A 14409-nucleotide genomic window follows, 5' to 3' on the forward strand; every position below is an offset into this window, starting at 1 on the left:
AGAGTTGAGGAAATGATGAAACGATGAAACATGGACCGTTTTCTGTGCGCGTGGGTACTAGTGAAAATCACAATTCGAACACTTAAGATTCCCCTGAAGATCCATTCACGTTGCGAGAAGACAAGAGAAAAATTCCGGGGCGTAATGGTGCTTTTTAAGGATACCCCGGTCTCAGGGGCTGGTTAATAGTTGCCGTTTTCCTGTGGTGTAACAATAAGGTTGAATAGAGCTTAGCTTCGAGACGGCGCCAAATGACAGATGGGATGAGGTCTAATGCAAAACCCCAACTGCAACTGCAAGCACCAGCCGCATTCACCAGCCACAAAACTCTACAACACAACACCAGCCTCAAATCTTTTTTTCGGTCGGACCCTAAAGTTAAGGTAACAACCTAAGCCTGAGCCCTTGAAATTCTGCCGGTTTCACTGCTTCTGCCTTCGGACTGCGCCGGCCGATTTCTGCAGTGCGACTTCAAGGAATAAAAAAAAAGTGGCGGTCCATCATCAATTGACCGAACATTAGGTACCTTCGCTAGCTGGCCCGAGCAGCTTCACATGTACTGTCGAACGGTGTCATCTCTGCGTAGATTCAGTGCATTTAACAATCCAATCCTCTTTTCCCCCGCCTCTCGTTTCTTCGTATCGTCGGTAGCCCAATTCGACATCTACAATCCCCGCAGCGCAGATAAGATGGCTTCCAGTACGTGTTTCTATTTCTCTCCTCGCTCGTCGGGGTCGCAGTCGTCCCGGGATCCCACTTGAACGATTTCGAACCGAACCCAGGCAAAAAGCCTCGCTAACTAAATCCCTTTCGCTCCCGCAACAGCGCTGCCTCAAGACCGCCGCCCCGTCGTGATCTCTGGCCCCTCGGGCGTAGGCAAGGGCACACTCTTCAAGCGCCTGTTCGACGCGCACAAGGACTGTTTCGCTCTATCTGTGTCGCATACGACGCGCAAGCCGCGCGCTGGCGAGGCCCACGGTGTTGATTACTATTATGTGTCAGCCGAGGAATTCGAAGCCCTAGTCCAGGCCGATGGCTTTGTCGAGCACGCCAAGTTTGGCTCCAACCGCTACGGTACCTCTAAGAAAACCATCGCCGACCAGACCGCCAAGGGTCGTGTCGTCGTACTTGATATTGAGATGGAGGTGAGTTCCTCGAGCCTACAGATCATCATCAAAAAGGATATCGCTAAATAGAGATAAAAACAGGGTGTCAAGCAGATTAAGAAGAGCGGCATAGAGGCACGTTATGTCTTCATTAAGCCGCCTAGCTTCGAGGAGCTCGAAAGGCGCCTGCGAGGTCGAGGTACCGAGGACGAGGACTCTATCGTCAAGAGGCTAAATCAGGCCAAGCTCGAGCTCGAATACGCCGATATACCTGGTGTTCACGACATTATCATTATTAATGACGACGTCGAGAAGGCATTCAAGGAGTTAGAAGACTTCATCTACAAGCCATTAGCATAGATCGCGAAGTTGGAAATAATGTTGGTTGCACATTAGAATCGAATGGTAAATACGACCATAATCCCGGGGAATATAAACCAACCAACAGGATAGGACGGGGCCCCGATAAATCACAAATTCAAAGCAAAAGTGTTCAGGGCATAAGTCTCGTATTTATTCCATCAGGTATCAGAGCGGGCTCTATTAGAGTACAGTAGAGGCTTGACCACGGATTAATCTTAGCAGCTTTAGAGAAGATGAACAGAGCTTTGGGGGAATACTAAAAAGGAAATAATAAGAACGTCGCGTCGCCAGACTGTAGATGGAAATACTGCTTGCTTGGCCGACAAACACATAACAAGGTTCGAACAACCCAGACAGGTCAACATATCTGACCTTGGCTTCAAATACGCCTCCTCACGTAACCACAAATGTTTTCCCACGCGGACGCAGTTTTGGGTATCCCATCCTAAGGAAACTTTTGGGGCCCTCGGGGTAATTATTGAAATGAGTCGCCCCCTCTCATGTTGCATCCTAGTCATCGGAGCCGCTCATTGTAATAGTCGTAAAGGGTAATTAAAGATCTTTCGCAAGGATGGGAAAGCCTGAATCCGAGGAACGCCTCGTAGAAAGCATACAAAGAAAATCAGATGACGACTTAGTAACCGTTCATAGTCATCCGTTGAGAGCTCCTGCTCATTTCGCGGTCTGCGGCAGGGCTGATCGGTCTGCTGCCGTGGCCTTGTGCGCTGCTCTCCTTGAGCGCCAACAATTGCTTAGCACGGAAGGTCTCGTAGTGAATCTGCGAAGTAGTCTCGATGAGATCCTGTAAATGGGTTCGGAGTAGGAAGTTCCTCAGGTAGACGAATTCGCAGTGGTTCTCATCTTCAACATTGATCACACCCCATCGGTTTTGACGTCCACGAACTTGCTTGCCGTTGACAATGATCGACTTCTCGGAACCGACAACAGCAAAGGGAATAAGGCCCTGCATGATTCGTTAGCATAGGGAAGGCCTGGTGCACATGACGTGTAAAATACCTTGATCTGAGTGTTAATCGAGCGCTCCTCCTCATCGAGCTCATCGTTGTCGTAAGGGTACATCTTGAGGTTGTGGAAAGCAAACTCCTCCTTGATTCGCTCTTTGAACTCTTGTCTCTCTTCTAGGGTCAGAGTGTCGGCCTTGGCGATAACCGGCACGACGTTAACAACATCGGAAAGCTTCTTCAATACTACGATATCGATTGGCTTTAGAGAATGTCCCGAGGGCTGGATGAAGAACAAGCAGCAGTGGATACGGGTATCCGGAATGTAACGCTCTCGCTGTGCTGTGAGCTCCTTTCGTAGGTACGCGGAGTGCTGATCCTTGATGTACTTGACGATGGGGTCCCAGCAGCGGTCGTTGTTGACCAGGTCACCATAGCCCGGGGTGTCGACAATGTTGAGCTTTAGGCGAACGCCATTCTCCTCGATAACGTGCGATACGGGGTGGATCTCGGTGGTGGAGCGAATCTGCTCATCAGGTACCATTCTACCTTTCGAGTCGATAAGGTGGGATGCAAAGATGGTATTGATCAGAGTCGACTTTCCCAAGCCAGTTTGGCCTATTGCATGACACGAGACACGTCAGTTACACGAACTAGGGCAACGTGCCGCAGGGGGTTAAACGGTAGCTATCAGATAGCTGGAACTTGAAAGGGGATATTATAGCTTACCAACGCAAATGACATTGAACTGGAAACCTCTCTTCAAGAGCTTGCGCTCGATCTGAGAGGTAATGCTGTCGAAACCGACATGGCTGTTAGGGTAGATGGTTTGCGATGCCATTGCTCCTGACTTGATGGATCAATGAATAGATAAAATGTCGACTCCTATTCCAAGAAATAGCCTAGTGGCAATTTGAGAAACAAACGAATGACGAGGAGTGGTGACGTGAGCTCTGATGCGAGACAGAGTTGAAGTTGATGGTTGATGGGGAAAAGAAGGTTGAGGTTTGTTGGCGTTTGGGATTTTTTTCGACGTGAAGGGGATGGATACTCTCTAGATTGCTCCCTGCGATTTCCTTGCTAAACAATAATTTCCGCTAAGAAGGTGCAAGTTGGGCATGGGCTAGGGACCACAAGAAAGGGGGAAGGGGGCTGGCAAGTATTGATAGGCCAATGAACATCCGTGCGTAGAGGCATTAGTGGATCGGAGCTGGGGTTGAAAGTCGTACGTGCCTGCATTGTTTGGTGCCGGCTGATGGGCAGATGCCCGGAACTCTCGACCAATCAATCTCCATTTTTGCGCTAGAAACTTTTTAGACGACGGCAAGCTCTTTCTATCAATAGCTGTACATACTATACTTTTCATAGGCGTGCGCAATAATTGCCATTCTTTTTTTTCTTCTTTTTTGCGCACGGCAATTCTCCTGCGGAGGAACCAAGAAAGAAGGACCATTTATTACTACGACGCTCCGAAAGGCAACGGTTAATCCGCCTGTTAAAGTCATCGATCATGGCCGCCCTCCAGCAGCTACGAATAGCCTCATTCTTCCCCTCCCTCTTCCCGAGGATAGCATCGACAAGCTTCCAGTCCTCTTTCCGATCAACGGCTCTATATACACAATATGCGCAGGAGTCGAGACTACCGTCAGTGACCGAGCTTGCTATCGCCATCCCCGCTGCCATCTCAAATATACCGTCTCTGCTGGGTGACATATGGGAAGGTATACTTCGAGCAGTGCCTAAGAAAAAGACATCACACATGAAGAAGAGGCATCGGCAGATGGCAGGAAAGGCTCTGAAGGATGTCACATCATTAAACAAGTGCCCAGCCTGCGGAGGAGTAAAAAAGATGCATACTTTATGCTCCGATTGCATGGGCCGTTAGTTATCTCCCTCCACGGTTTTGGCAATATACTAATTAGTGTATGGCTAGGTCTCGGCGGCATGCTTGAACGGGATTTCAAGCAAAAGGCATAATACAGATCAGGCATGAAACTAGAACTCATGCGTATCACTGGCGTTCTGGTATAAGGGTAAAGGATTCTACAATAAATACCTAGGCACCTATTGATTGTGAAAGACGTGTACAATGAAACCACGATTCTACGAAGTTACGTCTTACCTGTCTATTAAGTGCATGTCTGTAATTAGTAGCGCTACCGCTACCGGACTTAGGTTCACTTTTGCTATGGTTACGAAGTCAAATGTTAAGTGAAGCTGCTGTAAATTCAGGTCTATACAATCATGTATCAGGATAGAATATGTACCTACCAGGTACATGTCTTAAATACATACATGTATGTATCTAGCCTACACGTATACACAGTACCTAATCGACCTTATGTACTCTGTGCTGGACTTGATGAAACAGACAAGGCAGGAAAGAAGGAACGAAGGGAGGGATGTGTGATGTAATAATATTTGAGATTTGAAACGTAGTTTAGGTTAAGTACTTATCAGAAAGAAGAAGCCTCTGCCAAAGTCTCCAATTTTTAGTTAACCCCACCATAGGGTAGCTAAGACAACTTGCAGATGCCGTCTGCAGCAATTAATATTCCTAACATCATCAACCCCACCACACTTTCTACCTAGCAGCTTCGCGACAAGTCCACATGGATCGATAGCTACCTAACCTACACAATGGTATGTATAGAAAATAGAAAATGACGCCGTGTGCCATAATATTAGCTTGCTAATGCATTTATAGTCGAAGCAATACCTGACAACACATACTATCGACAATGGTGAGCATTGCTCTTTTTTGAAACCTAAACCTAAATCAACCTCGGACACGAAGCTTTGAGCTCTTAAGCTTCAGCTAAACTTATACTAATATCTACTAGCACACATAACCGACATCTTCTCTCTTGCTGCCACGCCCACAGCACTCCTCTCCGTCAGCGGTTCTTCAACTATACATATACATGCCACTTCACAACCCTCCATCCCTCTTGTCCAGTCTTTGGCCGGCGCGCACAAACTCGGCTGCCACCATATCGCCGTCTCCCGTAATGGCAAGGTGGCAGCATCAGCTGGTTTTGGTGGAGAAGTGAAAATATGGAAGTTGGCCGAATCAGATACAGCCGAATGGCAACCCTTTGGAGAGCTAGATCCTGCGAAAGGCTCAGGAAAGAGTGCTGGAGAGGTGTGGGCCATTGCGCTTAGTGAAGACGGCCAGTACCTGGCTTCTACTACCTACGATGGACGAGTCAATGTATGGGACCTTCTTGGAGACAGGTCCGAGAAACTGCGCGAGTACGAAACTGGCAATCCAGGCTCTGGCTCTTTTGGGCTTTGTGTAGATCTGAGTCGCGATGGGAAATACACAGCAAGCGGTCACCAAAGTGGCGCTGTCTACGTATTTAACAACGACACGGGCCGACTACAATACTCACTTCCAGGTAAGTTTTGCTTCTCAACCATCCCTGTGCACATCTTTCGATATCTGTTTTTGGTGGACTAATTGGTGGATAGGTCTGGTCAAACCAATCAGAACAGTAGCCTTCTCGCCAGCTAGCACACGTCTAGCTGCTGCCGGTGACGCAGGTATCATCGCCATTTATGATACAAAGCATGGCGAGCATGTAGGTAACCTGAAGGGTCATACGGCTTGGATCACCTCTATCGACTGGAATGACACGGGCGAGTACTTACTCAGTGGTGCTTTCGACGGCAAAGTAAAGGTTTGGTCTATCGACAAAGGCGCCTGTGTCGCAACTCACAGCGAGACAGACAAGGCGCTCTGGGCTGTCAAGTGGTTACCCAAGGCGGGACGAAACGAGATGTTTTGCACAGCTGGCGCAAATAGAAGCCTGACTTTCTATCGCGAAGCTACAGGCGCATAAACTGTTTCGCTGAGGATTTAACTTGATATTTGCCCCGCCGGCGTTTAGGGAAAGGAAAAGACAAAGGGGTCTCGGTATATGCGACAGGGCATTGCGATATATACGTGCTTAACCAAACCTAACTACATCATGTAACCAAATGAAGATCCAGACGAAGAACTGAATCCATGCTGCAGTAACCAGAGATATGTATGTTCTTCGCACTACGCACTTTAGCCTCCATAAGCCTACTTCCTACCGGTGAGTCTAGTTAAATCTATTATTCAGTTGCAGTTGAGAAATCAGTACTGCAAAGAAGAATTTAGGCATGAATACGTTTTCAAATAGAATATCAGATGTGACATAGCTAATATAACGGCATCAAACGTACACTAATTGAGATATATCGCATAGCATGCGTATAATAACTAGCCCCAATATTAGTAGTTCAGCTACCTAAGGTGCGGTGGTATCTTTTTGCCGATTTATTTATTATACTACAGGAAGTAGGGAGTGCTATATTTATAAACATGGAAGGAACCTTGTTCCCGAAGTCGGTATGGGGTGTGACTCAAAGTCAAATACCCTTGAACATCCCTTGAACATTCCCTCTCATCTACATAGAACATGGCGCGATTCCTCCCCTAAGCTTGCTTGTATATCTTGTGAATCACGATAAACTCGATTAAGATATAAAAAAGAGCCAAGGTCAAATAATTGCTACGATTTCTCTTTCAGTTTCCACAACTTTTAATAGTCCCTTAACAATAGCAATGGCCGACACCCCAATAACAACAGAAACGGCACTGTTTCCTACGGAACTGCCAAGTACATCACCCACTACCGTACAGGAGCTGGGCAAGCCAACGGTACTTCCGGAGGTAACCACAGGCACGTCCGAGCGATACATCCAAGGTCTTGCAAGCGCCGTATCGCGGGCCTCAGCCACAGACCCCCTGACAGTCATGTTCCAAGGGGAGAAACTACCTCCAGGCCAGACAACCAAGGATGTCGATCTCGCCGCTATGCAGCGCATGGTGTACGATTCAGCTATCACACGGCTCACGACCAAGTTAGCTGTGGGCGGGTTTGTAGTAGAAGCTGGTGGCTTTGCGGCAGTGGCGTGCTGGGAGCCGGCACGAGCGGGCGACCCGCACCGCATAGATGTGTCAACGGCAGCAGAGTCAGGGAAGAGACCGCTATTTAAGGCGTTTGTGGATGGAGTCACGGAGCTAATGCATGAGCATTTGTATCCTATTGCGGAGCGCGTTAGTGCTGGTCGATACTGGAAGTTGAGCCTTATGGCGAGGGATCCGGCGGTGGAGTATGTACCAGGTGCTGGTAAGTGATCTCTACTCGTATACCCCTTAACCCTTTAACCCCTTTTCTGGTTGATATGATATGATCTGGAGGCTGGGCCTGTTCTTTAGTCTTGTGTGGAGGCTATTTCTTGTGAAATAGCTACCATTTTCTCTGGTTGTTGCTGTTGCGTTAATTGCGACGCCTAGGTACTGACTGTAAAATATACGGAAGTAAGCCTATGCTGCTAGCTTTGTAATGTAACACATAAGGACTATGCCCGCAAGCTTCCCACATGTCACAGCCTCCCTATCATCCTCCTATTACAACATGGATGAGAACTAGCTGGATGCTAGGCGCTACTCAGTACTTCCCAGCCTATATCCTAGATCTTTCATTTTAGCCCAGCCGATAAGGTCCTGTTTTGTTCAAGTAAACCGCTAACTTTTATTATCCTAGTTCGGGCTGTGCTAGTCCCCTTTATGCAGCGGTTCACTTCAGACCAAAACGAAGGCGGCGCCATGCCTGTGTGGCTAGATGCTGGCAACGAACGGGCTCGTGATGTCTACGCCCACTTCGGCTTCCGTGAAGTGGGTGAGATAGTTACTGGAGGAGTTAAGACTTGGGGCATGATATACACGGGAAACATTAATATCGAGAAGATAGATACTAAGACCAGTTTCTAGTCTTGCTCAACCTTATTTTCATAGAGCTGTAGTCTATAGGCACACAGTCAACACAAGTACAAAATTTAGACCTTATCACGAGGTAGACCTAGAAGACATGGAAACAGCTTTGTTGATCCGCAAGGAACTCTAACTTGAACCACGGGAGAGCGCGACTACGTATATTAAAGGTATATTTTATCCAATTTGCCTCAGCTGGAATCCTAACAGATCCCTACAAAATAAACGTATGAATATGTTACTCATTATGATTTCCATAAGATAGCTAGGTTCGATACATGTATCATGGCAGTAGGGCAAAAGCACGCTAATATATTCTATTCATTATGGTTGAGCATTGTGATAGGGGGTAAAAATAATATTATCCTCGCTCTGCTCTTATTATGGTCCGTAATATTGAAAGATGTTTTTTGTCCTTAGATCTTGACTTAGCTACATAAGATATATTTTACAGCACAATGACCTGATATTATTTGGGGCCCTTGACGTATAAGTGAAGAGGTTGGCTTTCTGGGAGAATATTTGCAATTTATTCAGGCGCTAAGAATAATTTTACCCCTGAGTTTAGGTACCTAACAATTTCGATCCTTCTTGGGTTAACGTTCTTGATGTACTTGTAGAAAGCAGACTCCCAGACGAAAGTAATTAGCAAGGCCACCTTCCTTCCGGGTGTCTGAGATTATGCGCTACATATTATGTGTACCTGAAACTGAAGTACTACTTTGAGTGTCACTTAATGTGGGAAGTGACCTCGTTGCTACTACATGTATTAATGTTATGACAAAGCCAAACCACTGTAATGAGGGAGTCACGGACCTGTTACACCGGTACAATCTATTGGTGAACACTGTAAAGGCGCCGTAAAACGAGGCTAGAAGTGGCAATAGCAACTGTACCAACAATTAGTCTATGTACTCAGGATAGATACCTGATGTATGTAGCGCGTGTCTCCTAAGGAATAAATGCATGTACTGTAGCGTAGGACGGTAGGCGCGATCCCTTTCGTTGTTGCCCCGGTAGAGTTAGTCCATGCTACTGTCGTGTAATCAGTTGTCGCCTAACCATCTGCCAGATTTTTCTTTTCGCCGCCTTAGGCTTTTATTCACACCGCCTAAGATTGTATATTTAACGACGGCTAGGTCGCCCACTTTCTTCTTCTCTTTACACACTCTTTCTTTACAACTCAAACATTCTAAACTCCCATATACCCCTTTAACCTCTACTTATCTAATAAGATATAATCAACACAAGTCTTTGCATCATTTTTATTTACTACAACATGAAAAACGCGTTAAAGTCTAGTTAAGCCTTGGAGAGCCTTGATGTATTCGAGAATACCAAAACAACTGCCGCATATTATTTTAAGTACCAACACTGAACCTTTTGTATTCTACCATTACAAGGGACCCAAATCACCGCCCAGGTGGTGGGCTGTGCCGTCTACAATATACTCAAGCGTCGAGATATTATTTAGACGCGTCTAAATTATTAGTAAGTCCTTCAGATGCTTCTATCATCAGCCAGTGCACTTCCTTCAACATTTTCAAACTGTCAGTCATTAAGAATGATACATTTCATTTCATCTCTGTACCCTGGCGTTATTGATCCGCCTCTTCCGTTGCACTACCATATTTTGCCAATGCATTTTACATATTATCACCCGCTACTTCTCTCCTCTCAACCCGGGCTTCCCTGCTTTCTATTCACTTCTCCTTTGCAGTGATTAATGTTAATCACTTCAACTCATTGTTCCCAGAAGCAATTATTGTCCAATGACAATAAACCCTATTGCTATGATCTATCACTCCTATTCAACTTACTCTCTGAGTTGTCTTTGTTATTAATCTAGGCGCTGACGTTTATTGAAATAGTTACCATATCACACTTAGCGCAAACAGCTATAATAACTGCTTAACACAATTTATCCTAAAAGTCTAGTAAGTAACATAAGGTATTCCTTCTTTCATGGTACCCTTTTCCTCCTTTTGCTTCAATAATTGCTCGTTCAACTTTATCACTTGTAATATCAGATTAACCTTGTCACTCCAACAATCATACTAACAAGTGATTGCAGACAATGAATCCGAATAACAAGAATACGACTTATATGCAACTTTAATCATCCACTAGAGAAATAACTCCCCAACACGGTCGACATCCTCAAGTCTGCCGATTGGACTTCGAGGAGACAGTCTGCAATGGCCTATATTCTGGACGCATTACCAGGAAGTATATCCATGGTCTATAGTATGGTCCCTTTATTTATTGGCTATGAAAGACATGTGAACTAATACTGTATCTTATAGCCTCTCAAGGACGTGGTCATGCGTACAAGAAAGAAACATGATGGGTATTGCCTATCTCATCGGCCCTGATGAAGAGATCCCGTTCGAGGTAAGTTTTAGCCTGAGACCGCCAATTCCGTGGCTACCATCACGGTGACCCAATCTCCTGCTATTCCAGAAATCGTTATTAACTCACCTGATTAGTTTGACATCATTCGGCCACCGTTTACAGACTTCTACCCCATAAAGACAACTTCCCCCTAAAGAAGCCGACACATAACACACAACCCTTGACTTGAGCATGGCCCTTACAACCTTTTTACCTGGAGACCTTGACTTGGCAACAAGGAGAAAAGATCGAGGTCCGAGATCCTTGGGGACCTCTCTGACAACTCGACCCTACAGTCATAAGTTTGCTATGGCGCATCGACGGCAAATATACGAACATGTTCGGACAGATGGTCAAAATTTCTATTCTAGAGCAGCTTCAATTAGTGAGTTGGTCGTGCCTTGTTCTGGACCGCCAACGTCGCATGGTTTTGTGAGATCTTGTCACACCAAATCTGGTATAAGCTCAACCAGGTGCAATATTTAACGACACTAATACTGAGACCATCACAAAGAGGAGGAAGCGACATACTACAACTGCACACAACGCTGGGCTTCTGTGACAAGATGGAATCGATAAGCCGCCTAAGCTACCTAATTACCAATGAATCGCATAACGGCATTAACGGAGCTATTCAGCATTCTTACACAAGGAGGACTGTCAATTATTCTTGCCTCGATCGAATCTCTGTCGAGATCTTGACTCCCGGGCCACCTACACATACTATTTTGGAACGGAGCTCTAAAGGAAATAGAATCCCAGGATATTGGGTGGGCAGAGAAAGATGGAAACCTAAAGCCTAAACTTTTATCGCTGGTTGCGGAATCCTATTAAACGGCAACAGCGACAATTCTAGCACCGATCCGAGTGACGACCCGAGTGACGACCCGAGTGACGATTCGGGTGACAATACCTACAAACTACATATACCTTAGCCGAGCACTAAATTATGGACTGTTAACATCGAGCGGCAAGGATTAATGGACTTCCTCTCTCGTACATAAGCTAACGGGCATAATATCGATCAACGAAGACATTCCCATTCCCATCCCCAATCATGGTGGTTGGCATGGGATTTCGCACTCTCAAATCCATCGAGCTGTGAATGCCGAGCGCACTGCGGGATTCAATATTTTCTAGCCTCCCAACAATCAGGCCCTTGAAGGCTAGTAACGAGGCTCGCGCTGGATCCGCTTCGCCCTCCGTGGATCTCATAAGCCTCACATGTCACTCAAAGCTACACCTGTGGTGCGGCTACTGGCTTGTCTAACGCAGCCTTTAGAACATGCTAAGACTTTATCAAGACAAAGCTACGTATTGGAAATTTGGAAGAATGGATGTGTCTTAAAGTGCGAGCCAGCAAATGCAAATTCGGTGGTGCCAGTGTCTGGTGGTCTTAGGAAAGTACTACATAGTCTATGAGGAAGCTAACTTAAGGGTTTGCTTGAAGGTGGAATGGTCGTCTGGCTGGTTCAAGATAGTAAAAGATAGTTTCTTCAACTATGAAGAGTAACCCTTCAGATGACCAACTTACTGCCCCGGAAGGCCTTATGTCTATTAGGGAGCATTTAACTATAGACTAACACTAATAATTAACAAAGAAATTGGTTGTTCAAACCACTGGTCCTCGATTAGTGACTGTGAGCACTCAGAGGAAACTAGAAGATATAATAATCATGTTTCATATACCAAGCTAGGTAACTACGTGTAGCTTATGGCTTCTACGCGAGTATCGTAGTACCTATAGGAATTTCATATCTAAGTCTAACTCTAGGTATATACCGGAACACGCTCCACCTTCGGCATATAACATGCCACCGAAAGAAAGTGGCAACATCTATGTCCAGACAGCCAAAGCTCAACCCAAGGAAGATTCCACTAGCCCCAGCCATCAATTTATTCAAGACCTTCAATATGCATGCAGGCTTCCGAGCCTCAGCTTAATAGGGCATTCTATCCGAATCCCTTGGATGTCACGCCGTTATCCCATGTGGCTACACGAGACATATGGCGGCTTTGGTAGCGAGCGACGCCGTGTCATGATGTGCATACATTAGTTAGGTACCTCTTATATATATATATAGGTAGGTATATATATTATATATCCTCGACGCTCCGTAATCCGCATCCCTCCCCAGGGTCCATCCGGTCCACAAATGTGCCACGGAAACTACTTCCGTAGAAAAAAAGAAAGAAAAAAAAAGAAAAAAAGTAAATTCAAATACCAACGGTGCGCCTACGCACGTACATTCGCTTGATTGGCCAATTGCGGTATACATGTATACTATTCGCCATGTACGTTCCAGATGTAACGTTGATTACGTAGATATCAGATGTGAAAAACGCAATGCAGTAGCAGCAGGCAGCGGTTCTTGTGGCGCGGGCACAGGCCTTTCCGGAGATGCAAAATCTTGTGCGACCCCGGGTTTTCCCTCTCTCTTTCTCTATTTTTTTTTCAGGGGGTAGAGATGATAAGATGATAGGTTAGGAGTTTTATGATTCGGTTGAGATTCGGCTGCAGCAGATTAGAAATAAATAGCGAAACCGGATTGGTCCCCCCAGTTCTTGACTTGGCCGCAGGTAGGTACGTTCGATGTCGATGTCGATTTCCAGAAAATGGGCGTCCCCGGTCCGATTCATTTTCGGGGCCGATTCGGATGGGCGAACCGGTGCTCCCCGTTCGGTCCCCGCACTTTCCTTTTCCTCTGTTTCCACAAACGCTAACGTACCCAAGGAAAGGAAAAGGTGACCACCCCTCCTCCCCATTCTTCCCCCCCCCCCCCTTTCAGATTGAAGGAATGCGGAGTCTTGGCTGCCGAAGGCGAGATGACGGGTTCGATTCGTTTGTATGTATGTTTAATAGTGTATTTTTACCACCCCCCCGCTTCTCGATTCTCGACTAATCTTTCCCTTTTTCTCTCGATTTGGCCCCTAGTAGCCGTAGCCCTAGTTACCTATCTACCTAGGTACGGAATGACGGTTGAGGTTTTTTCACCGAACTGCCCGCCCGTGAAAAAAAAGGACATTCTTATTCTCCCGAGCTCGTACAAGATAACGGCCGCGCCACGAATCAGGGAGGGGTTAGCCGAGCAAGTTATATGCACGAGTGCGGGGGGGAGGGAGGGACTCTCGTAATGCACTTCACTGACGAGATGCGGGTGTGAAAGAAAAAGAAAAAGAAAAAAAAAAGAGGTCACGATTCCTTGCTAAGACCTTTTACATCATGGTCCAATGGTAACGACTCTACAGCACATTGGCGCCGCGTTCCTGACGTACGAGGCATACCTACAACATTCTTTTCACTGTGCGTCGTTTTCTAACTCCTCCCACTGGCACCTCTAGCTCGCTACCGCAGTAAATCAGAGATACATTGAGCTCTGATCGCTGGGGCTTCTGCAGCAATTGGTCTCAGTGCTGCACACGAGCTTCCTGCGAAAGGATTCGGTGTCGTGCTTCTCTGGGTCGCCTTGGTCACTTTCCTGCAGAACTTTGTGACCGCCGCCGTATTTGTCAAGCCCGAATACCGAATTTCAGAAACCAGAATCGTCGTCCTGGATCTCATTACCGCTGCACCCCACGAAATTGAGACGGCACTTGAATTCACCTCAGCTCTGCCGATTGATGTCTGGTTAACAACGCAGGTAGTTATCCCATCGTGCAGCCGACCACCCGATCTTGTCCGAGTGCGCGACTGCAGGTTTGAATCGCTGGTTCAGTCTGCATGGCTTGTTTAATGGCGCACGCATTACGAGTTTCGCCTCTTCAGTTATCCGAC

General features: G+C 46.4%; 6 protein-coding genes across 6 annotated transcripts; 5 read left to right on the forward strand and 1 right to left on the reverse strand.

Annotated features, from left to right (window-relative positions):
* Nucleotides 1-689: 689 nt before the first annotated feature.
* F4817DRAFT_319130 (guanylate kinase) lies at nt 690-1466 on the forward strand (the record flags this gene model as incomplete). Its single annotated transcript, XM_049301015.1, has 3 exons — nt 690-699; nt 826-1145; nt 1209-1466. 3 exons carry the CDS (start codon nt 690-692, stop codon nt 1464-1466), a joined length of 588 nt encoding a protein of 195 aa, XP_049155842.1.
* A 229-nt stretch (nt 1467-1695) lies between these two features.
* On the reverse strand, nt 1696-3391 carry F4817DRAFT_227862 (Septin-type guanine nucleotide-binding (G) domain-containing protein). The gene is made up of 3 exons (XM_049298889.1): nt 3161-3391; nt 2487-3049; nt 1696-2433 (listed from the first exon to the last, which is right to left on the reverse strand). Exons 1-3 carry the CDS (start codon nt 3270-3272, stop codon nt 2104-2106), a joined length of 1005 nt encoding a protein of 334 aa, XP_049155843.1. The 5' UTR covers nt 3273-3391; the 3' UTR covers nt 1696-2103.
* Nucleotides 3392-3667: 276 nt separating this feature from the next.
* On the forward strand, nt 3668-4803 carry F4817DRAFT_347679 (uncharacterized protein). The gene is made up of 2 exons (XM_049304585.1): nt 3668-4311; nt 4365-4803. The coding sequence occupies exons 1-2, from the start codon at nt 3942-3944 to the stop codon at nt 4406-4408; spliced, it is 414 nt and encodes a 137-aa protein (XP_049155844.1). The 5' UTR covers nt 3668-3941; the 3' UTR covers nt 4409-4803.
* A 12-nt stretch (nt 4804-4815) lies between these two features.
* F4817DRAFT_227889 (WD40 repeat-like protein) lies at nt 4816-6581 on the forward strand. The gene is made up of 4 exons (XM_049298890.1): nt 4816-5074; nt 5139-5175; nt 5275-5832; nt 5906-6581. The coding sequence occupies exons 1-4, from the start codon at nt 5072-5074 to the stop codon at nt 6274-6276; spliced, it is 969 nt and encodes a 322-aa protein (XP_049155845.1). The 5' UTR covers nt 4816-5071; the 3' UTR covers nt 6277-6581.
* A 217-nt stretch (nt 6582-6798) lies between these two features.
* On the forward strand, nt 6799-8348 carry F4817DRAFT_227898 (uncharacterized protein). The gene is made up of 2 exons (XM_049298891.1): nt 6799-7596; nt 8014-8348. The coding sequence occupies exons 1-2, from the start codon at nt 7029-7031 to the stop codon at nt 8238-8240; spliced, it is 795 nt and encodes a 264-aa protein (XP_049155846.1). The 5' UTR covers nt 6799-7028; the 3' UTR covers nt 8241-8348.
* A 5517-nt stretch (nt 8349-13865) lies between these two features.
* Nucleotides 13866-14368, forward strand: F4817DRAFT_319135 (uncharacterized protein; the record flags this gene model as incomplete). Its single annotated transcript, XM_049301016.1, has 2 exons — nt 13866-13938; nt 14034-14368. 2 exons carry the CDS (start codon nt 13866-13868, stop codon nt 14366-14368), a joined length of 408 nt encoding a protein of 135 aa, XP_049155847.1.
* Nucleotides 14369-14409: the final 41 nt, after the last annotated feature.

Source organism: Daldinia loculata (genome assembly GCF_022478755.1).
Source record: "Daldinia loculata strain CBS 113971 unplaced genomic scaffold F4817scaffold_55, whole genome shotgun sequence".
NCBI classification, from domain to species: Eukaryota; Fungi; Ascomycota; class Sordariomycetes; order Xylariales; family Hypoxylaceae; genus Daldinia; species Daldinia loculata.